The sequence below is a fragment of the Xiphias gladius genome, chromosome 18, assembly GCF_016859285.1.
Source record: "Xiphias gladius isolate SHS-SW01 ecotype Sanya breed wild chromosome 18, ASM1685928v1, whole genome shotgun sequence".
In the NCBI taxonomy this organism is placed as follows: domain Eukaryota; kingdom Metazoa; phylum Chordata; class Actinopteri; order Istiophoriformes; family Xiphiidae; genus Xiphias; species Xiphias gladius.
In genome coordinates this window covers 16850305-16875022 of record NC_053417.1, presented here as the reverse complement: position 1 = coordinate 16875022, position 24718 = coordinate 16850305, and the positions used below count along the sequence as shown (strand labels likewise).

General features: G+C 39.3%; 2 protein-coding genes across 11 annotated transcripts in view; one reads left to right on the top strand and one right to left on the bottom strand.

Moving 5' to 3' along the window:
* The window catches only part of cacna2d3a (calcium channel, voltage-dependent, alpha 2/delta subunit 3a), a 130185-nt gene that overhangs the window by 10133 nt on the left and 95334 nt on the right, over positions 1-24718 (bottom strand). For 9 of the 10 annotated variants that reach the window (XM_040152756.1, XM_040152760.1, XM_040152758.1 and 6 more), the window contains 12 exons: positions 21558-21603; positions 20999-21096; positions 20795-20888; positions 20501-20596; positions 20219-20340; positions 19254-19331; positions 5956-6017; positions 5381-5425; positions 5222-5284; positions 4126-4196; positions 1994-2069; positions 1819-1871 (listed from right to left, as the gene is read on the bottom strand). In XM_040152756.1, the coding sequence (XP_040008690.1) occupies positions 1819-1871; positions 1994-2069; positions 4126-4196; positions 5222-5284; positions 5381-5425; positions 5956-6017; positions 19254-19331; positions 20219-20340; positions 20501-20596; positions 20795-20888; positions 20999-21096; positions 21558-21603 (904 nt within the window). Of the gene's footprint in view, positions 1-1818; positions 1872-1993; positions 2070-4125; positions 4197-5221; positions 5285-5380; positions 5426-5955; positions 6018-6307; positions 6470-19253; positions 19332-20218; positions 20341-20500; positions 20597-20794; positions 20889-20998; positions 21097-21557; positions 21604-24718 lie in introns of those variants that run through there. The other variant, XM_040152764.1, reaches the window with a different exon arrangement.
* LOC120803820 (leucine-rich repeat and transmembrane domain-containing protein 1) lies at positions 10844-15431 on the top strand. Its single transcript, XM_040152766.1, has 4 exons — positions 10844-10880; positions 12839-13223; positions 13353-13558; positions 14911-15431. The coding sequence occupies exons 1-4, from the start codon at positions 10844-10846 to the stop codon at positions 15429-15431; spliced, it is 1149 nt and encodes a 382-aa protein (XP_040008700.1).

The window sequence follows — 24718 nt, the reverse complement described above, 5'->3', positions numbered from 1 at the left end:
TTATCCTAGTTACAATTTCATCATGTTTACAAGCTTCTTAAATTCCTCTAAATCTTTCATTGAAATTAGTCATACTTTTTTTTTTTTTTTCAAAAAACACGTTTTAAATATCTTCTGAGAATTCTTGTTTATTGGTATGCCTGCCAGACCATGTGGTTTAGAGCTCAATCTGACTCTTTCATTTGAGTAATGTGGGAAATTATCTTCAATCTTGTAAAACACCAGTCTTATATAACTCTTATCAGAGCAGTAGCTTGTAAAACAGGTTGTGTTTTGCTGATTTCATAATTAATCATTTATGTATACAGATGATTATACTTTCTCACTTCTGTGCTATCCACACACAGTTATTGAATAACTGCTCCTCTTTATAAGGCTGAACTTGACATCAACTGTAATAAAAACAAAATAAAAATAATGTAATGAAAAATAATTGTAAAGAGAATAGTACGTTAGTATTTCCTAATTACAGATGTCTTAATGCAATATATATATACATACAGTATAGTGTTAATTTTTAAAATGATTATAAATGCCTAGGGTTTCATATGTGCTCAACTGATGTCAAGGTGACACTATTTAAGGGTTATTACACTGATCACCTATGGTGTATCTTTATTGTTTTTTTTTTAACTTGTATTACATGTGATATGTACTTAATGTGATGGGTATTTTTTTTTTGTCAGACATATGTAATTATTTATATTTTAATTTGATGCAAGGGAAGTATTAGTGGAAAATGAAGGACATAAAAACACATGAATATTTCAAAGACAAAAAATTGTCTGCACTGTGACAAACTGTAAAATTACAACTGAAAACTCAATCCTCCCATGATACACGGTGACCAAAACAGACCACCCAGGAAAACTACACAACGTAGCATCACAGAAATACCCACGCTACAGGAAACATCAGGTAGCCATTACTGCTCATGATCACTGATGATCATGTTGACGTACATGAGAGGGCACATGTAAATAAACACACAGTTAATATATACTCACAAACAGACACTTAACATCAGACGGAAGAGGCCACCATATGAGTCTTCAACGAGAGTCACTGCCTCGCGGTTGTATGCCTCCGCCAACCAGACAAATTGCAGTTTACATCCATGTCTGTCCTGACTCAAATAATATATGTAGCGGATACTTTGAAGGAACTTAATTAAGTGTATTTTTTGGCAACATGGAAGATATCACTATATTGATATGTATGATTCCAATGAATAATTTCCAATCAGAAACATGCTGTCTTCACTTTTAGACTATTTTCCACACACATCTTCAACCCAACCTTCATACAATCACCACAGTTTCAAGGTGGGCACCAGATATTCCTAAGTTATGGCACTGAGTAATGGCCAGAAAAGTGTTTTTGCAAAACTTTATGATGTCACAATTAAGTTGACCTTTGAGGGAAAAAATGTCATCACATTCACACAACACTTCATCATTTTATTTTATTAGACTTTTGTGTTACATTTTATCATAATTATCGTAAAAATTCTTGAGTTATGGCCAGAAGCATGTTTTGTGAGGTCACAGTGACCTTTACCTTTGACGTTTGACCACCAAAATCTAACCAGTTTATCCTCGAGTCAAAATGAACGTTTGTGCCAAATTTGAAGAAATTTCCTCAAGGCGTTCCTGAGATATCGCATTCACGAGAACGGGACAGACGGACGGACAACCCAAAAACATAATGCCTCTGGCCACGGCTGTTGATGGCACTGAGGCATAAAAACACATGTATGCACTATGTTATACTTCTGTAAACAGATGCAAGACACTCTCACATATACAGAACTCTTACATGACAAGCTCGGTCAGGATCCACTTCACGGCTGAGAAGAAAGCAAAGTAAGGCTGGAGAAAATAAACAGAGGAAAGATATTGATCAGACACTAATAACACATAAGTTGTCCCCACTTTGCATCACATGTAGTGCAAACAAGGCGGTTGAGCATTGCGAAAAATTCATTACTCACATCCAACAGTGTGTGTCCACTGTCACTACTCTCTGAATACACCCAACAAAGAGCCTGGTAGTCATACAGAGTCACCCTGCATGGATAAAGATAGAAAAGAGAGGACAAAGAGTGAGATAGAGACATAAGAAACAGATAAAGTGAGGAAGAGAAAGAATGTTTTCAGATTTTACTTTTCATAATGATGCCTTTGTCGGGTCAATATAGCCAGGATAAGGTGATATGAGTCTTGATTCACACATCCCCTCTACTATTACATGCCTGCGGGGCCATTTGGACTGCTGTGTGGGAGCAGTAGGGAAAGATCCCACCTCTGCTATAACTGCCGCTTTACCTACGAATAATATATTGGATGGATGTGGCAAGAATGGGAAAAGGAAAGCAACTGAAAGCTGAGAGCCTCCCGAAAGGTTCCTCGAAGTGATGTAGGAAGGTGTGTGTGTGTGTGTGTGTATGTGTAGATGATTTGGGGATATTAGGGGGATATCAGAGGGATATCAGAGGATTTAAGGGCTTAGCAGACCCTGAGGGTGTGAGGTCTGGGTCTGTCTGGGTGAGGTTATTGAAGGGGTTCGTAACACACAGACACACAGACACACACACACACACACACACACACACACGATGCTCATTCTCAATGCCTGCAGACAGCGTCCTATATACTCGACAATACTTCATGTGTGAACGTGTGTGTGAGCATGTGAGGGATGTCTGAGTGGGCCCAGTCTATCCGCAGCCCTGGGCGATGGTCAAACCTCAGTCACAGTACTGGTGACACACAGCTCCAACACACAGCCAGGAACCAATTACTGCTAAGCCAGGCCACATAATGGTGTTAGCAGCAAAATTGCACCAGTGTAATATTTGTATATGACTATGAGCGTGTCTTTGCATGGGACGTGAGCTTGCCCTTCATTTGGTTTGCAAGGGTGCATAACATCACTTTCAGCATACTTATTGATTTCTCTTTCTATTGCTGGTTTGAAAGGATTGATAATCCAAAAGTAACTTAAAATAATTTGCCTACATTTGTTTTCATCTACAGTCTTAATGCTGACAGTTAAATTTAAGCTGCCAGCTCGAGCCAACTTTAAATCGTGCACTTTAAAATGTATGTAATGTTTTATTTAATCAAGACAACTTAGCACATTAATTCTCTACAGATGGTATTGGGTTACGACAGATCGTACTGGATTCATTAATATTAAGATCTATAAGCTCTATTAGTCATCCTGCTTATACTTCACCAACACGAGAACATATTATTCATTCACCGTACGTCGTCCTCAATTTTAAACAATCCCTCATCATCTGACATTAAAGATTGAGGGAGAGCTCTTTTAGACCTCTTTCTTTTTATGAGCGGGACTCATAAACCATTTGCTGCCAACTTTTGAGGTTCATCCTTATGATAAATAGGCTGGGCTGTCTTCTTCTGCGATGATTTGTCACCCATGATTTTTATATACCGAGACATCATGGCCAAAATCTCCTCACCCACGTGCCAAAGGCAGATCTGAATGCCGGGTCAAGTCCTGCTGCAGTGTTGGAAATGTGGTTGTAAGCTTCTGTGCAATCTAAATTTACATTTAACCGTGCAACTAAGTTAAGTTGACATTCCACAAAGTTAGACTCCACAGCCAAACTACAGTATGTTTCTGTCAGTGTCTGCTTCTCTGCATTTCTGCTCTGTAATTCTGGGAAATGTATCCTCCTGGCTTCAATTTCCAAATTAATTGCAGAATGTCACCACCCACAGCTCTTGGCGTTTTCCCGGAGATACAGCTCCACAACAAGCAGTATTTGCGTGAATGTGTCTACATGTATGTGTCCGTGTATGTGTGACTCCAAGTTTCTCCTAATTCCTCCATTTCAGGAAAAGATTTGCTATAATCCCCTAACGGAGAGCTCTGCTGAGCGAGAGGTTAGAGGTCAGCGCTGAATAGCTCGACACGATTGGCCAAGTTAAGGGGAGACAGGGGAGACATGCTCTCATTCTGTGGCCTGCCTGATATTATGCACATACATTTAAACACGTGCATGCACACACACTCATACATACACTTGTAAAGGCACATAGAAGTACACACTCATACACCCACAGACACAGACGTGCGTTTTGAAATCCCTACCTCTTGAAGGAGCCCATCTGCAGAAGCTTACTCATTACAGCTCCCTCTGCTTCTCCAAAAAATTTCCCCGTCTGAGAAAGAAGGCAAAGAGATTATCTTTAATAAAAACAAGTCAAAATAAAGTGTAACTAAGTTTAAAACTAATAGTGTGTGTATGGATGGAAGCACTTTCAGAGAAACCTTCAATTACCCAACCCTAATACATGCAAGTGTCGCTGGCCAAAGAGAAAAATTCAGTGACACAGAAACACCTTCTAAGATCAGAACTAAGAATAAAATCTCCCACACAGAAAGCTTCACAAAGCCTGCTCCAGGATTTCATGTTCCAAATACACACAAATAAGCTGATGACATGGCACAAACACATGACAACAATGAGATGAAACAACTTGACAAGTGGGACCCTATATGCTCCATCACCTCCAAATTAAGATCAAATAAAGTCAAGTGAGAGACACATGAAAAGAACATGCAGGGGAAGGAAAGGGCAGTGACAGCCAGCGGACTGGCTTTTAGATGAGCCAAAACCACAGTGACAGCATGTCTGGTGACAGCTAAGCAGAGGGTATATGCTAGGGCAGCACCATGTCTCCTTGAGAGGAGTCTGAACAACAATATTATGCATGAGATTCAGAGAAATTATTAGAAATCAGAGAAACAAATCTAGGGGGTAAACATGCACCATGGATTAAAATTTAAGCTCAGCTCTGGAATTCCACAAGTTAATTACAAACTTGAATGAAAATCCAAAGACAGTACATACATACTGACCACTGTCATACTAAGAAAGTCAAACTTACCACTCATGTACATACATGTATACTCTCATGTAATTAACCCAGACTTCATATAAATTGTGGAACTAAAACTCACAATTGACTAACAATCTGGCAAAAACGCAGTTGTGTCTATAAAGTAGCAAATGTTGCTGATATCAGATCTTACTAATGATTTAATAGCTCGTCTTGAATTGAAAGAACAAAAATACATGTGTTTATTTTAACTATACCTACTTTAAAACAGACCATTATACAATCCTTTTCATTGATCTTGCCTTATCTGGTTCTATGTGTCTACATGTGTGTTCATGTCTTACCAGGGTATAGTCCTCTGCCACCAGAATGAATCCATTGTTGTCAATGAGGTAGCAGTTAATATTCTGTTAAATAGGGAAAAAAAAAGTGTTAAAGCAGTCGAGAGTAGCAACAGTGATGGAATCATGGAGGGTTAGTCGAGGAAAGGAAGGGTGACCGACCTCATCATCACAGCTTATGGAGCATTTCCCATCTAATGCTGCACACTGCAAGATAAAAAAAAAAGATATCTGCATACTGTATGAGGATGACACACCAAATACTTAGGCTGTTTGGTCGAGAACATACATCTGTTCTGTCAGCTGAAAACCTCTACTGTCTTCTAAAGTCCTTTCTAAATAAATAAATGAATTGAAACAGACTGATGACCTTTATGTGTTAAAAGTTCTGCCAAGTTTCATGGGTCCTCGAGACACTAAATATTCATAGCACGTTGGGATGTTACAGTGAGTTTTTATTCAAGCACAAAAACAGCATAAAACAAAGGACGCTTTATGAAAAAGCAAATATGTGTTCTAAACATTCATAACTAAGCAGCTAGGGGTAAGAACAAAGTGGTTAGTGTTTTCTCTTAGACTTTACTCACCTTTGTGTTTAATTTTTATGTATTTTTAAACTACTTTGGGTAGGCAGTGTATTTGGTTGAGGCACAGTAGATTATTTTTGGTTTACAGGTGTGTCTGTGTTATATGTGTGAATGCGTAAACATGCAGGACGTGTGTTTATGCATGTATACCTGTCTACTGGCTGTCCAGAATTTCTTCTGAAAGAACTCCAGTTTCATCTGGATGCCCACAGCTGAAGGGGGAGACAACACAGTCTCTGAGGCGTATCAACAGGACAATGTGTGTGCTCTCTGTGTGTCGAAGTGCAAGAGCACCCTGATCTTTATCACAACAGAAGTCATTTCATTATCCCCAACTGAGGGAAAAGTAAACCCCTGCTGGACAAAAAAACTGCCATAACAGCAGTTACACCCTACATCATACATGTGTCAGCTTAGTTTTCGGGAACACTAAACGTGTGTGTGTGTGTGTGTATGTGTATGTATGGAATACTGTACTATCTCTGCACACATCTGCACAGACCTCACTCTCTGTGCCCACATGAAATCCATCCCATTCCTCATTCTGCCTCCCTGTTGTTATCCCAACAGGCATTTCCAGAGCTGATATACTGAGCTGCTCTCACTTCCATAAGCCTCATCCCAGCAGGTCCCCAAGTGCATAGATCTGACCAGAATTCCTTGCCTGGAAAAAAACAGTCGCTGACATTAAATATGTCAACTTTTTCAGAGTTGGCTGAAGAAAGATTGACACATTCACCACAGGCTTTAACTTCCCTTCTCTCCTCCACATCCTTCCCTCCCACTCATGCAAATGCACACCAGCCACAGGTAGTAAACTAAATGGAAGAGAATGTGGCATTTGGATGGATTTAACAGCTGGCAGATTAAACTGCACTGAGACAGATATGCAGTATCTATCTATCTATCTATCTATCTATCTATCTATCTATCTATCTATCTATCTATCTATCTATCTATCTATCTGTCTGTCTGTCTGTCTGTCTGTCTATCTATCTGTCTGTCTATCTATCTATCTATCTATCTATCCATCCATCCATCCATCCATCTATATGTGTGTGTACATTCAAGGGGCAGTCCACACACTTCATTAAAAAAAAAGGTTGCAGAAGCATTATGCAAAAGAATGTGAAATGGATGCATGCATACATACATGCGACAAGCTCCAAAAAGAAAGTGTGCCAGTGCAGCAGGCAAAATAGACAAACTGACATGAATGTCATAGAATTTATTATGGCACCTTTGTGTAGCTATAACATGATGTTTTGACACACATACACACATTTAACTTCCAAACTGGGTGTCCCACATCTGCACAAGCAAACTAAACTAAATTTATTCATTTATGGTATTTTGGAGAAGGTATTTGACAGTTTATGAATCATGCTTTTAGATATCTTGATGCACATATGAATAACTTAATTGGTAGCTATTAAAGAGGAATGATTTGACTGGATTAATATCGATATCTTACTCTTGCGAGACTGGTAGCAGAAAAGTGGTATCGAGCCATATTTAATACTGGAGTCATTGTTGTCTAACTGTTATATGACTAACATAATGCAACTTAGATTTAGTCCTAAATTAGATTCTATAATTCTATTCTATTGGATTCTATACATACTGTTTTATTATAATATGCTGTATTCTAGAATAAGGATTAGTATTATTATACTGTAGGTCATTAGCAGAAGTATAATACAATAGTCGTAGTAGTGGTAGCTGTAAATGTAAACTGACATTGGTGTTGAGTCTGATGCAGTGTTTCAGTAAAGGCATATTTGTGTGACTAAGTTGTTTGTATGACTTTACATGTCGAGAAACACTGTGAGAGATACAATGAATTGAGTGTGCATACAGATGGGATTCGAATAAAAATAAAAAGCTTAATTTAAGGCTATAGCTTGAAACATTAAAATACCGAAAACACCAATGGATCATTAGCGAGAAATATTCTTTTCGTTTGCACCTCTTTTAGTGTGACTGCATGTTTGCATGATTGTTTAAGTGCAGTGGGGTGCTGCTGTAGCCTGTTTTAGCCCTTGCCCAGAGAAACAGGTGCAGATTATCCCATCATAAGCTTTGCCAGATCCTTTCAGCAGCCCACCATTTCTACACCCACATGGAAAACCCAGGAGGAGAGTCTAATTTAAGATGCTGGGCAACAGCAATGGAAACACACATGGTATAAAACCAGGGAGAACCTAGATCATTAAGCCAATAAAAGATACAGGATCATCTACTCTAAAAAAGCTGTAAAAACAAAGGAAATAGTCACGGAGACAGAAAAAGATAAGGAGGTCAAATTAAGCTGTCAGGTAAAAATACAATAATTCTGAAACATGAAACTCTCAAATAATTAGAAGATGTAAGTTTTGAAAACACAGCTCATCTGAAAGCTGAAATATTCAATTGATATCAAATGGTAAAACATATATCTGCTAAGCAAGGAAAAGAATTCATGAAAACATAAATCCAATATGAGCAGTGCTCATATGAGCCAGTTTCCTCTATAAAATGGTATTAGAGGTTAGAAATGCACTGATGTTGGCCGGTACCTGGAAGTCAGCCAAGAACAAAGACAAAAACCCAAATCTGTCCCACTAATGCTTGGGAATTTTCTGTACTATGGGGGAACATTTAATTTCCCTAGGTATGATTTAAGAAGTTGAGGGTATTTACGCCCTGAGCTGGTTTTATAAATCTAAAGATGAAGAGACATCAAATCCACTCCAAATCCCCCCCATCACCAATCTCCTATCAGTGCAATCCCAGGCTGGGAGAGATGACAACCAGTTTAAAGCCTACAGATAGTTGGGATTCTAATAAGGATTTTATAAATGTATATATCCATTAGCAAAAGGGTGCATCTGAGAGTGTTTATGCATGTGCTCATGCACTGTATGCGAGAAAAAGGCAATCATGAGTGTGTATTGTGCATGTGTGTTTTTCTCATTGTTTAGGTGTGTGTGCACATCAATTCACATCCCAGTGATACCAAAAACACCTCTAGGACAAGCATAAACTCACATACAAGCGTCACGAAAACACAGAGCTGTCTTAGAGATGTAGTGATTTGCAAATTTGGTGCTGCATTTTTTCCAGCAGCGTAGCTCCGCAGCTGCTACACAACACAGGGGCGGATCATGTCAAGATGCAGAGCAACATTCAGAGGATGAGCAGAACAAGGAGGCTGTTGTTAAGGATGCCAGCAGTCTACAAGACTTAGGCTCCTCTGACCTTTCCTTCCTGTGTGTTCTTGTGAATACAATACTTAGAATTGACTGACTGTTGTTGCAAAATCCAGACAAACGATTCAATCGATTTAAAATAATGGTCGGGCAGTTCATCATTCTGAATGAGCTAGACGATATAGAAACACTCATATCCAAATCATGCAAACCATCTTTGTACTTCACCCTTAAGGCTTCAATGCCACGTGCATTAAATGCGTCACAGTATTTTCTGGTCAGAGGAGGAATAGTAAGGCATGTTCTCCATCTCTCTCTCTCTTGTTTGTAACTTGATGCTTAACATTTTTAGACATTGCAGGACAAACACAACTGACTGACTGGACACATCAACCAAATGGGCTTTTAGCAAATGCAAAGGTGTCATCACACATTTGAAGATGTATTTGCCTGTGTAGGTGTACATCGCCACTCAAGTGTGCATGTGAGTGTGGATGCAAGTGTGTGTGTGCGTGCGTGCTTGCACACGCGTGTGCGTGTGTGCATGCAGGTGCAAGCCTCAAACATGCATTTACGTTTGTTAAAGCATCCTCATGAGTGCATTAATTGCTCAAGGCTGATATCTTTACCCCAATAAACCAACTAAATATAAACTGGTGACACGTATTGACAAAAATTTTTACTATAGATGACAGAATGAAAATAATTGTCATGCCCTCAAGCAAAAGAATGATATAAATATGGATGGACAGGAGGGCAAATACCAGGGAGGGCACTGCAAGCCAAGGTCAGCTTGTAAGCTTAATCATATAAATCATTAAAAATGATTCAATCATTAATCTCTTTCTGTCTCTTCCTTTGTTCATTTTCCGCTTCTCTTAAGTGACAGATGAGCTCATATGAGCTTAACAGTCAATCCATTTACATGCAAAAAAAAAAAGGAAAAAAAATTCATGTAAATTTACTGCAACAGCTTAATATTCTGCTGTGTGCGTGTGGGCATGCGTATGTGTGCATTGGTGCGTTCTATGTTGCTGTGCTGGGGGCGTGTTCTGTCAACCCCCTGCCCACGGCTCATGCATAATATCTTCAGAGCATGCCACAGCATTCTCTGACTGTGTTCACTGTGTTTGGGTACTTGTTTACACACACTGCAATCAAGACCTAAATTTGTCTTGTTCAACTCTTGCAAGAGCAATAGAAGATAACGTGAATGTCAGTGAAGTCAGTGAATGCGTGTGTGTGCTGTGATTTAAGAGGCACAGCTGTCCACTGGGAGATGACACACCATCACACTCACCAATACAACTGGGGACAGCGATAGCGAGTGAGCAAAACACAGAGCGAGAGAGAGAGAGGGAGATTGAGAGATAAAGAGAGACCTAGCTTTGGATTGGATTCAACAGAGTAGAAGAAATTGATCAAAATCAACCAAGAGAAAAGGGAAACTAGAAACAGAGGCAAAAAAAAGAAAAAGAAAAAGACAGAACAAAAGGTTGAGAGACAGTGAGAGAGCAACAGAGAGATACAGAGTGAGAGAGAGAGAGAGAAGACGAGAGAGGCAGATCTCCCTAACTCCAGTGATTCCCAGTCTGGCTGGCAGTAAGCTCTGTGCTCTCATTTGCCCGCTCTGATGGGGTTTCATGCCTGTGCAGGGAGTGTTGGGGATCCTGAGGGCAACACACGTTCTTGCTGCTGATCTCAGCCTCTCTAATTGCCACCTATTGACTGTATCAGCCTATACAGATGAGAGTCAGGACGGGCTAATCTCACCCTTACTGACGGCTAATGGATCATCAACGAATGACAGTTACTAGACTCCAAAAAGGGAGCTAAACGAAAACCACATGCGAGCGGCCCAAGGACGACTGGCAGATATGAGAGGTAGGAGTTTCATGTGTCAGCAAGAATACATTTGTGCATATGTGTGAGTGTGTTTATTTGTATTTGGGCATGGCCAGGTGGGCTGCTATCAGCTGTTGAGACAAGTATCCTTTGTAAATTGTTGTTTAACTGAGTGATGATAAGGTGCTTGCTTATAACAGTTCCTGAGTAAAACAGTTGGACTTTACATTCATACTTTTATGTTTATAGCTGCACATTAACATTGCTTCCACATGTTTCCTGTTAAAAATAGGTATCGGAATGGTACTGAGCTGATTTAAAGTGGTACTTGCTGTGGGTGGTGTGTGCACGTCATTACAAGCTTCTCTGCGTGTACTTTGGGCTGGGGTGACACATAAGAGCAAAGAGCCATTCTCCTGTGTTGACCTGATTCCAGAGCTGCTGTTTGAACGCTCCACTGAGCTGATGCTCTCTTTATGTTTTTCTATGTATGCGTTGTATGTACATGAGTTTGCTTAATTGTAAATGCACACACGTGTAAGCACCTGTGATTGAATGTCTTCCTGCATACACACACTCTCATTTCAGTACCAAGGAATGCATTTAACACAGGGCTTTGCACTACAGCACAATAACTCTCAACCTAACCATGTTCTGATGCTTTTTTGTTGAAACAAGCGACATAATATCATAACAGCAACATTGCCAAGAGCCACCATCCCAAGCTAACACCTCAGATTAGACCTGGGAGCACCTGCGCCTGGATATTTCTGAACCTGTAAATCACAATCTACTGCAAGAAGTCCACAAGACAAGCAAAGACAAAATAATGATTAAATGCTTTTAAATGAAAGACTGTCACTCTAATTACTAGACTATGTTACAATAGCGTTTGTTCACAGAATAGGGGAGCAGTAGGACAAAGGCTTTGGTATGCTCTAAACGATACTGCTGGTTAACTGCTGAATGCTAAATAGCAGTTGTGTGAGTTGAGTGTTGTGTGACTACAGAGTTTAAATTATTAGACACTATCCCATTCGTATTAACATCCCTCAATGGTTATTTGATTATTACTGTAAATAGCTGCAGTGTTCCCTACTATGATTCTGGAAATAAGTATCAGGTTGCTGTGAGATTTGAAGCTGACTCATCACAAAAGGATAAATTAGCCGCCTGATACAGGAGAAAAGATAGATAAAAGATTAGATAATTCCCATTTGAGAAAACATTAAATATCCCGAAAAGGGAAATCGGGTACTGAACTGCTCATAAGAACATTTTAGCTGTTGTACCTATGGAAACAAAAACACAGCACAGCTTATCTATCTGTTCAGGATCTGTCAGTGTAACTTGTGAGCTAGCTACATTCCCAGGCACTAGTCTGAGCTTCATTTCATTGAGCCTCGAGCTAGTCCAGCCAATGCTATAAATACTGCTGTAATGTAGCAGAAGGAGTGGACATGTGAAGTCATCTCAAAGGGAATCAGACACCCAATATCTGCTGTGTATGGATTTGTGTGTGGGTGGAGTGTGGGTGAGGGGTTATGAGGCTTTGGTGAAGTCACCAAGGGCCACTGTCTAAGGGGGGTAGGAGGTGGGAGTTGGCATATTAGTATTACGTTTACTTTCTTGTTTATTAGACAAAGAAAAGTGCTATCTGAGGAAAAAGAAGAGTGGACTGCCTTTTTTTTCTAGAGGCATCATTTCATATATTTATGCCAAAACAAACAATTGTGGAATTTATTTGATCTGTCTCATTTGGTGATTAAAGCATTTATCTGGTTCAGTGATAGTGGCCATGGCAGTTCAAGACAGTGGTGTAAAATGTAATAGTTCAGTTCACTGCAGTGCTGAAAGAGATCACATCTTTAGTCAACTTTGAAAATAAAATCTTTCAAAATACATATGTAGCTGTACTTTATCATATTTAATGCAAAAACTCAAAGTATATAGTACTTTTGTGTCTAATTCAATATTATGTCCTCCTGTCTCCACAGTGGTAATCGTGTGTGCCCTCCTATCCCTCCTCTCTTTGTCACATGCCTGTCCAAAGGAGTGTAGCTGCAACAGCAACACCAAAGTAGTAGACTGCCGGGGTCAAGGCCTATATGACATCCCCCGACGACTGCATCCAGACACCCAAGAACTGTATCTCCAAGATAACCGTATCAGGGGGCTGGGATCGATGGCTTTCAGAGAAATACCCCTTGTCCGCATTGTCGATCTATCTAATAACTCTATAACATCTGTCTCACCAACTGCTCTGCTGGGTCTCAGGACTCTACAGCGCCTCAGCCTAGCCTACAACAGCCTGAGAGAGCTAGACAAGCGGTTGCTCGGACCTACTCGCTCGCTTTCACACCTTGACCTCTCACACAACAGGTTAAGCAACAAAACAGGAACAGATCAAATTTGTTATTTGTCCTTCGTCGAAGAATACCCACTGTAAACTCGATGCCACATAACTCATTGTATCTTATCTCATTTCCTTGGCATGTACCTTCCTCTCAGCCTGTGGAGTTTGCCTGGAGCCATGGGGGACAGTCTGAGGAACCTTAGCCACCTGGGGCTAGCACACAACAGGCTAACACGGTTGGATCGTTCCCTGTTAGAGGCCCTGACCCGCCTGGACAGCCTCACACTACGAGGCAACCCCTGGAGGTGTGACTGTCAGCTCATAGGCCTCAAACTCTGGCTGGAGACGTACCTTTTTAAAGGTTAGACCACTAGTAGCTCCAGGCAGTGGCTGGAGAACGTCTGCAACATTTCCAATGTTCATCCATCACAATACCTATTTCTGCTGGGCACAGTATTAAATTATGGTAATATTTAATTATGATAATACCGACCTTTAACACAAAACACACCTAAACTAGTAGAGTAGAAATGGCTGGACTCTATATTAAAGTGGCCAGTTCACATAACGATAGGAGGGCCTCTTTTAGGGATTTAAAAAGACTGAACGACCCCAAATGGATATACTGTTAATGTATTTTGTTCTTGGAGACACAGAGGAGTAAAGACCAAGCTAAAAGGTGTGTCCAGTTATTAAAGATAGTGGAATAAGTATGTCTCGTGTTGTTTGGTTTGTAGCTATGGAAGAAATGTAGGTAGGAGTACTGTTTGGGGGGGTGACCACATGCTTGTCAGACCCATACTGGATAATATTATGGTGATGATTTACAACATTTACAGTTGTCTTTATCGTGACTTCTGAATCACTGATATTAACTTACTTTAAAGCTTAGCAGAAAGTGCCATACAGCAATAAGAATGTCCTGAATAATGTTGTGATGTAAGGCACTCTATGCAGCAGTTCTTATAACTATGGTGGTGATCTCTACAACCAGAGACAGCGAGTCTATACAGGTTGAATAAGAGTTAAATTGCCAACCGCATCATTTTCCATGCTAGACCAAACCTGCATGCATTAGATAACAAAATAACCACTGCAAAGTAAGAGCTAGGCTCACTTGGAGTTGGCTGGCAAGCCTATATTTCTATGTCACCCTGACAGAGCTTTCGTCTTCAAGGCTGAAAATTCTAATTACTGCAAACCAGAACAATGGACCCATGATACAAGGATGTAGGCTTAATAGAAAACCAATGGTTCATCAGGCAGGCGGAAAGAAAATGTGTGACAGAGCATGCTCGACATGAATTCAGAGAGATGAATACTAAAGAGATTTACGGGACACACAGAGGACAGCTGATGAAGTCCTAACTCGACGCTTTCTCCAACAGACTCAATTCATTCAGCTCCAGTGATCCAATAGTCTGTTTGAGCTGTTAATCATGTAACACTTTCTAATACGGCCCATTAAAGTATGCCATTACACCCTAGATTAATAAATATCTCAAGTAATGGGTTGGTTCAGGCTCAGCTATGACGACTATGAGTGTGGCCTCCTCTGTAGAAATCTGGCAAAAAGGAAATGGGCAATTATAAGCACGTAATGTGCTTATAATACACAACAACTGACTGTTGCATGACTCACTATTCATTCCTGCCCCTCAGTCTGTCTTTTACTATCACTCTTTGATTTAACTATCTAACTGTGATCTCAAGGTGGAGTGGTAGATGAGGTGCTTTGCTCCCACCCAGAAGAAATGAGAGAGAGAGACCTGCAGAAAGTCCCATACCAGCTCTTTCATGCCTGCATGACCACAAGCTACCATTACCTGTTTGCCAACATACACCACCTGGAGTCTGAGAGACTACTGCGAGGGCACACGCATGGCAACCATGCTCATCCCTCTAGTCATGCTCTCCATGTCCCCATGGCAATGGGGGAGGGCTTTGGTGGCGGGGGAGGAGGAGGAGGAGGGAGTTTGCCCGAGTGTGAAACTAAGCAGAAGCAGCGGCCTGTCAACTTGCGCCACGCTATTGCCACAGTGATCATCACGGGCGTAGTGTGTGGAATCGTGTGTCTGATGATGCTGGCTGCAGCAGTGTATGGCTGTGCCTACGCTGCTATCATGGCCAAATATCAGCGGGAGCTAAAGAAGAACGAGGAGTTGGCAGCAGTGCAGGGGGCAGATCATGCCACAGCAGATGAGAAGGAACCACTGGAAAATGCTATTGCCTAGGAGATGATAACATGAACCCTGGACTTAAATCCTGGGCCTCAACCCTTTAACCTGATCGTCTCTGGGTGCCATGTGTGCCCTTGTGCATCTACTGTGGGGTATAAGACCTTTGGACCCCACTATACATGAAAAAAGACAAGAGAGAGTGAGATTATTTATGTATTCGTACTGTATGTTCACCTCATTTCTGAGACTTGGGTAGCTAAATTCCACAGGTATTTGACTATGCACTGATGAGAGTTTCTTCTACTGTATGTGGGTTTGAGGGGCAGCCAAAGAATTCAAACGTATCATTTCCATTATGTCTGAGACATGTATATCACAGATAGGAACAAATTGCTATATATTTATAATTATGTGTTTGTCGGTATAGTAATAGAGCTCTGGTACTTAAAAATGGATTTAAGAATTTTGGTTGTCTTTTGGTTGTTGTTCATAATTTTGAGTCTGATTTTGAGGTAAGTTTTGAAAACTCATGGTAGGCAGCTGATGTCAGTCGAGTTTTGTTCTAGGTTGCTTGTATCATTATGTATGTATGTATGAGAAAAAGAATGAAGGTGTTTGTGTCAGTGTTTCATTTGTTCTTGAGTATGTGTGTGGAGATGTATACTGTATACACATATTTATAGAGAATTTAGGAGTCCGTGCCTAATAACTCGATATAGTTTTGAGGAGAAAACATGTTTTCGTACAGGATATTTTTCTGATAGCTGGGCTGGAGATGGGCAATTCGTTGAAGCAATAATGAAACAAACTAAAATGAAAACAACAACAAAACCTGGACTCAACCTTGCTGTTTTTCTATGACTTTACGGGTTCATAAGTCTGAATTCTCATCCTTCCACACACAGTCACACCCACACACACAAACTTTTAGAACTACAGTTTTTGAGATCAGTTCTCAGTCTTGTTTGTGAGTTATTGCTAATTACATAATGGTAGTCATGTCCTTTAGTTTTTATTATATAAAATAAAGGGAAACATTTTAGTTATTACTGTATGTTACTGGCAATTCATTTGATAAGGCATGCATCTTTAAATGGAGCGAGTATTTTTTCCATTTTGGAGAGAATCTTACTGTTAGAGTGCACTTGTCTAATTGTTTATGTGAGGAAACAGTAGTGTGGTGATTGTACTATTTTATGATGTCGAAATGAGAAGAAAACAAAAACTCAACTCAATACTCTATTCTGGAAACTCCATCGCATTTTCTGAAGCAATACAACCGAAATATGTCACAGATAGTAAAACTAATTTATAAAAAAACACAGGCACAGTGACATGTTTTCTTTTGTTTTTTGCGGTTAATGAAGATGACTCATTATCATGTCAAATAACCTGACGAGAAAATGGTGAAACATACACATATTTTATGAGAATACTGTGGATTATACTTTCTATTACTTTGATAATTTGCTAGTCGGAAAAGATAGATTTTAATATACAATGTTTGTGTCTTTGACATTTTCTCTCATGGATATTTCCCAACCTTCTTTTTTTTCTGATGGGGTTCACTGGCACCATTACAAGGGAATTCTAAAGTACTGTACTATATGCAATATCAAGTGTCTGATAAATCAATTTTTTTTCTTTATTATTTTATGTAAAATGTCACAGAGAGGATATTCAGACAATATTTTTAGATTATATTAAAAATGCAGCTTGTTGTGTACATTACAAACACCCATTATTATTATCTATCTTTTGATAATTAGCCATCCAAAGTGATGAGTAGCCTACTCAGTGCAGTGTGGAGGCACATGAATGTACACAGATGCCTTTGGTCTTAACGCCTGACCTGACTTTTATGGCTCTGCGTATATTAGGGCAGCAGACTCACTGCACGTGGCTCAGGATGTGACCACAAACACTGACACACAAACACACGAGTGCATGTACGCACACGTTAACATTGTGACTCAAGCGATGTCTGCAGGGCCCGTGGTCTGTGATGTCATCAGACTGTCCTGTTAAGTTAGTGTATTAGTGTATTCACAAGTCTACTGTTCAGTGGAGCGCAGGGTAGTGAAAACTGGCCCTAACCAGCCCACACTAAATTTGCATTCTAGCCTACATCTCTCCTCCCATCTGACTCTCTTATATAAAATCATCCTTACATACATCCCCGGATCTGACAAGCATGATTGTCATTACTGTACATAAGCAACCATTGTAACAATAGGGACTTCATGAACCCATGTTACTGATTAGTCATTTGGATTGTTGCTAAACAGGATTTGAGAGAATGAATTTATCTTAAAAGAACAGTCACTCAAGTCAATAGGGTCAAATAATTCAGTGGGCTGGTATAAACTGTGGGCTGCTTGTGTGCCACTTGGCTAGAAATGTGATGCATACTCTGCGTGCATGTGTTTGTGTGTGTGCGTGCTGTGGCACCACACAGACTCTCCCATCTCTGTCCTTCTGCTCCAGTGGTTTCCCCCAGGCCAAGAGTACCCATAGTGCACTGCTTTCATGTCAACGCATTAAGGCACCGTAAAATAATTTTCTCTTTTTCTGCCCTTTTATTTTTTCTCTTATTTTATAACTGCATTTCCAAAAGAGTCTCCTTTTTTTCCTTTCTTCACTTTTCCTTTCCTCTGCCCACGTATTTTTCTGTGATTCCTCTGATGGCATTATTAGCCCTCATCCGTTGACGGGAGAGATAGATAGATAGATGCATAGATAATCATCTGGAGAGGTTTTTAAAATAGAGCAAAAGCTGTGCTCCACATTAGTCCTTAGTACATATGTAAGGAGGTGGGAAGGATGCAACACTCCACATACTCTGCATATAGTACTGTATACTGTATTTGAATAGAATAACTTGCTCATTTAAGACGTTTGTAAAGTGTGATTACTAAAGCTATCAATGTAAAACACAGTGAGAAAACAGGACTTCCAAAAACATTAAAGAGTGGGATAAACATGAAGAAAATTGGAGGCACCTTACTCCGGCCAGACACACCTCTATACCTACCTGTATGTTTTAGTGACTTCCTATGTTTTCATTTTACTCAATCACATCAGAAGTTGTTATAAATATTCCTATATCTGCAAGTAAGGTGCTTCCAACTTTCTTTTATGTTAATTACAATTTTTGTCATGATAAAAAAAAAAAAACCTTGCTTTGTCACTTGCAACCAGAAATATATTATGTATTTCTTCACTAATCCGTACAGAACTACAGTAAAAGTATGGCATTAGTTACATAATACACAGAACAATGACTGAAAGTCATCTTGTGCCTTTGGGGAGAGGTGGGTAATGAATGATGTCACATCACAACTTTCCTAAACATAATACCGTAACTAACTACTGACAAGAGCTGCCCTTTATACCATTAACTTGCTGATTGCACCAAGTTGCATTATATGGGCGTGACATTGTGGGGCTTCTGAGTCACCAGGACGTGAGATGAGGCAGGCCACAAAGAAATCCTCAAGGCCACAATATGCCTTAAATAACCCTAGAGGCAAAAAATGGACAAAAAGGCGTTTATGAAACTGGCTTCTATTAATATATTGAGGCTTAAATATTCTTGGATGCAAACGTCCGTGTTATGTTGCACTCTTGCCTTCATCTGAGCATACATTCATGCAGGGGCAGGGGCACTGACAAAAAAGCAGCATAGTCAGTATATGTGGGCAGTGAATGTTTCAACTCAAACAGAGGGAAAGAAGTCGGGGTAGACAACTGTACACCAGGAAAACAAAGTCTGCATAGGATAGCAGTGTAAGGACGAGACTATTGCAGCCTCTGTCAATGTAGAAGTGTGTGTGTGTGTGTGAGAGAGAAAGAACCACTTGAGGTCCCACTTACCCGCAGCTATGGGTGATTTCCTCTCATCCAGAAGCTGAATGGCAGTGCTGGCCAATACAACACTCTTGTTTTCTGATCCTAAGCCACACACATCAGCACATACAAACACAACACACACAGGCACACGCACACAGAGTTCACATCACAGTCATATCATAATGTCTTACATTAGTTCTGAGCTGACCACAGGGAGAAACACTGAACATAAATACCACAAAGTACTATTCCATGGCTACAGCTAACTGCCACAGTCCTGAGAGGAAGAGTGCATCCAAGGCAAGTCTGCTGAGTAAATAAGAGGCTTTCAGATCACTTGTATTAGCTGGCACTAATGGAAAGCCTGAGGCTGAGGACAGATGAGAACACATTCTCCCTTTGGAAGAAAAACCATTTCTCGGAGACATAGTTAAACTGAATATGCATGAGGTGCCTGTGTGTGTGTTTGTCTTTTTGTGAGTGTGTATTTGTGTGTTCTGGCCAAGTCACCATGGAAAGGGCTGAACCTATTCCTAACGTATCTTATTTCAACCCACAGCAATCAGTCTTTTCCACAAGAACACAGCCCAGAATTAATAAGAGAGGAAGGGGAGGCAGAGATGCATGGCGAGAGAAAACGACCAAATATGGGTGAAAAAGGAAAAAAGGGGATGGAGGATATTTAAAAAGATCTTTGTCATACAAGTGGCTAAAAACTGTTTTTGTGCATTGACAAACTGTAAGCTTGTTTTGAATTACCTTATAGTGGGTGACTATGTGTCCTGTGATGCCTTTCAGTTTTTTTCAGTAAACTTTCAGACACTTGATGGTGCCAAACTCATAGTCGGTGGTGCCCTTCTTACAGTGACTATAGGTTTTATTATATTACACCAAGAATTTAAAACTTGATATCTGATTCATTTCTAAACATTGAACTTTGTGAGGAGAACTGATTTATAATCTGCTAGAAATTAAAATGTTCAACTAACCTGTGTTGAAAGGTAGAGAGTAAACGAAGGTGCCAGGAACTTGCTCTGCCGCTCTCTTGTACCACAGGGGAAAGTGATCGGCGTTGAACACCCCCTCTTTGTCTTCAGCTGTCAGGAAGTCTCTTGAAGCAGACAGGAAACAGAGGTGATGATACAAATGATGCATATGCAAAACATAGGATATGCACTCTGGAACCAGGAATGGAGCCTTTGCATACAGTCTACAGTGTAAATCTGTGTATACATACATATACATCACATACATAAAATCAGGATACTTACTGGTTTGTAAGCTCGTCAGGCACCACAAACAGGTTAATTCTGGAGAGGCCTGTTCTTGTGCCCAGGTAGGCTATCTCCACTCCTTTATCGGAGTTCCTGTGTATTAAGACAAATAGGTAACCTGCAATTGTGCACTATTATACAGTATGTTTGCTATCAGCACTATCAAAACAGAAAAAAAAACTTTTACAAAACTAGAATTTTTGGTTTCCTGTCAAATAAAGATTTTGAGTTGAGTCCTTCAATAGCATTTTCTGTTTTCCATTAGAGCATCTAAAAAGAAGAATGACATACTCAGACTTATTGAGCACGAGGCTGGTCCAGTAGGCCTCCAAAGGGGCAGTCACAACTGCATCGAAGAGAACCTCCTGAATCAGCTCCTTGTCACCTAACGGAAAAAAAAAGTATATTTTCACACATAAATCATGCTCATTAGCTAGCCAATGACCCCAAAATAAGCCAGTTAATATCAGTTAAGGAAAGATGAGTTTAACTAACATTGTAGGTGGGGTTCGTGGCCATTGAGGTAGAGTTTGATCGCCTCTATCTGGGAAAGGTAACGGTGTTCTGGGTGCTCGTCTGTGTTGCAGTATGTCCTGTCATATAGCAGGATTAATACAGACATTTGTTATTATAATAAATAACACACAGTCATAACTGGCTCCAGATAGTTTCCTTTCAAAACTGATTTCTTAGCTGATCGCTGATTATCTGCTTAAAATTTGCAATATCTATAAAACCTCAGTCATATAATCAAGTTTTTTTTCAGTTGCTTTTTGATTGCAAGGCATCTACAATGAATAAAAGGAGAAGTAAAACAAAGAAGCTTTTCCCATTTACAAGCATTAGTTTGAAAAGCATTTACTGTAATTTGTTTAGATGTTGGTTCTGAGTTCTGGTGACCACAAGTCATCAAGTGACATAAACCATCAAGTCAAAGTCCTACAGATCTCAAAGCTGTTGTATTGCAGGGAAATTATAACTGTGTTTGATTTTATAATTTCGCAGTATATTTAGGACATAGTCCAATCATAATGTCACTATAATATACTCTTACCACTCGTCTGCCAAAGCTACATCAGGATGCTCCAAGTCATGAAGTCCTGTAACAAAATAAGAACTATATGTCTCAAACTAAATAAGCAAAAGCGCTCAATGAGAACCCATAATAATAGGGGTAGGCATCTACACCTCAAATGCACACACACTTAAACACACACACCGGGGGTGAAAAATGTGTTTTTTGAATGGATGTGACAGGTCTGATTAGATCAGGAAGAGCCAAGTCATGCTCAGAGGGCTCTGCATGATGGACATGTTTAGAGAAACACACAGAGACAGACAGACACACACACACACACACACACACACACACACACACACACACACACACACACACACATACACACACATACCACCGCCACATGAATATTAACATGCATGAGCCTGGACATAAAAATAGACACACAGAGGCACACATAATCACTGTCAAGACAAGGACAAGTACAACACACCTAAGGAGCCACTAAAGAAATATTTAACCTCCTGTCCAACTGTGGCTTTCAAGTTCATTGTCAATCCGTTACTATTGAATGTGTGTGTGAGGTTGTGAGCAAGAGAGAGATGGAAGAAAATGGGAGAAAGACAGACTAAATGAAAAATAATTCCTAGTTATGTATATGTAAGTTATGAGCGGTGGAGCATGAGTAAGTAAATTTGCACAAGTACTGTTACTTGTACTTTATTTGAGTATTTTCATTTAATGCTACTTTAAACTTGTAGTCTACATTTTGGAAGGAAATTGTACTTCACTACTGCTTCAATACACTAACAGTATTTCAAAGCTATAGTGTCGAGTTACTTTGTAGATGTTAAATACCAAATATACGATCAGCTTATAAAATATGATGCATGACTGCTTATTAAACTACTCAGAGTAGCCATATTACAGAGTATAAAGTAGATACAATTAGTTCCACTTCCAAGTGCAAAATTAAAATGCCACTTACATGTTCATCCATAAGTAATAATAATCCTATAATAAGACGATCTGAAAGAGGCCATTTTTCTAGTACTTCTAAGTGCAATACTTAAGTTATGTTAGTGTGTTTCTGTCCTTTTCCCTTTTCATTTTGTAGAGTTCAAGCATATAGTTGAAGTGTGCTTCGATAAAACTTTGTAGTCGGTGCTCTTTGTTTTAACTGTTTCTTCTTCAAAAAATACAAAAATGAAACATGGTAACACATTAAACAAGTCAAGCACAAGAAGCATGGCAAACACTTGAGTCCTCTCCATTCTCTACAGCTTCAACTAAATGAACTAACAAGCCCGGACAACTACTGATTCAGAGGCCAGTGACTGCAGCCATCACTGGTCCTATGAAGCATACTGCAGTGAAACCACAGAGCTGCTTATCCTTAGAAAATGAAATACTACAAACACTATTAAAAAATCTTTACTTAAAATGGCTCTAACAAGTCTATTTTGCTGCTAATGTTTTTGTATTTTTACCCCAGTAAAAGTCTGAAAGCAGAACTTACATTTGTAATGGTATATTATATTATATAGAATTCAATTTAATATACAGTATACAAAGAAGCCATGGCTGCATATAACAAAGCACTATGTCTCGCAAGAAATTATTACTTTTCCAAGATTATTACAGAGGAAACGGTGGAATATTATTCTCCACTATTGCCCTGCTACTCAACACTGCCCCCGAATTACATTAACTGAGCTTTGCAAGACGGTCACCGCGTATAACTCCTCCACCTCAAGTATTGACTCTGTATCTACAGCATTTTTTAAACGGGTGTTCGACAGTGTTTCAAGTCATGTCCTGAAGGTTATAAATACATCTCTCCAAACTGGCATCTTCCCAGATGCCTTCAAAACAGCTGTTGTAAAGCCCCTATTAAAGAAACCCGAACAAGATGGTAATGCACTGACCAGCTTTAGGACGATATCCACCCTTCCATTCATTAGTAAGATACTTGAAAAGATAGATTCGGTGCAAATGAACTCCTTTCTTAAAGAAAACAATATCCGGGAGGAATTTCAGTCAGGCGTTAGAACATTCCACAGCACTGAAACTGCTCTTACTAAAAAAAAAATCAGTGACCAATTCTTGTCCTCTTAAACCTAAGCGCAGTATTTGGTATGATTGACAATGATATCCTAATCAGTCATCTAGAAAGTTTGGTCGGTCTTTCTGACTGAGTGTTAAACTGGTTCAAAACACGCATCAAAGGGACAACTTTTTACATCTGTCTTAGAGATCATGTGCCGGAGAAACATAACATCTGCTCTGGGGCTGCACAAGGGAGCTGCCATGGTCCATTATTATTCTCACTATACATGCTGCCACTTGGTAACATCACAACACACAACTATATATCTCTGCTGCAGCTAAAAACTCCATTACTATCTGTCTTTAGGCCATAAATAAATGAAGGAGCAATAATTACATGAACATAGTGATAAGAACAAATTTTTTTCACCTCAGACACATAGCTAAAGTACAACCATTTATTAATCGAAAAGATGTTGAAAATCGGATTCATGCCTATATATATCAATTGATTACTATATTGCAATTTTTACAGGCCTCCCGAAAAAAAAAAAAGAAAAAATACTGAGAGACTTCAGCTCAGCTGCTGCTGATTTATTGGAGGTTCCCAGCAACAGCCGAAAGAAAATCAGGGACGAAGCCTTTGTCAATTATGCCCCAAAGCTTTGGAACACACAACCTATAGATATCAGAAGAAAGATAAAAATGTATATCTTCACTTTAACTAGGTACGATTTTCCTGATAAAGGCCTGAAATTATTTTTTGCACTGCTGTACTTCTTTTAAAATGTTGTATTTTATTTTATGTATTTTATGTAATTATTTTTCTGTTTTTCTGTTTTTTAAACTTTATTATTATTATTATCATCATTATTATTATTATTATTATTATTATTCAGTTGGTTTTATTTTCCAACTTATGTTATGCATTCTATGTATTCTAGTTTTCTCCTTATTTTTATCTTATTTTATTATTATTATCAAGTCGGTGTTATTTTCCATCTTGTTTTATTAATTATGGCATTTTATCCTTGTGTTTATGTTCATTCTATGTCTATTTTCATGTGAAACACTTTCTTTACCGTAAAGCAATTTGATTTGCTTTTCTTGTGTGAAAGGTGCAATATAAATACAGTTTATCACTATTT

Excerpts from the sequence above, each read along its gene's own strand:
- LOC120803820 (XM_040152766.1), top strand. The coding sequence starts at position 10,844 with ATGCGAGCGGCCCAAGGACGACTGGCAGATATGAGAG. Across the intron at positions 10,881-12,838 it reads ACGACTGGCAGATATGAGAG|TGGTAATCGTGTGTGCCCTC; the intron begins GTAGGAGTTTCA and ends CTGTCTCCACAG. Across the intron at positions 13,224-13,352 it reads CTTGACCTCTCACACAACAG|CCTGTGGAGTTTGCCTGGAG; the intron begins GTTAAGCAACAA and ends CCTTCCTCTCAG.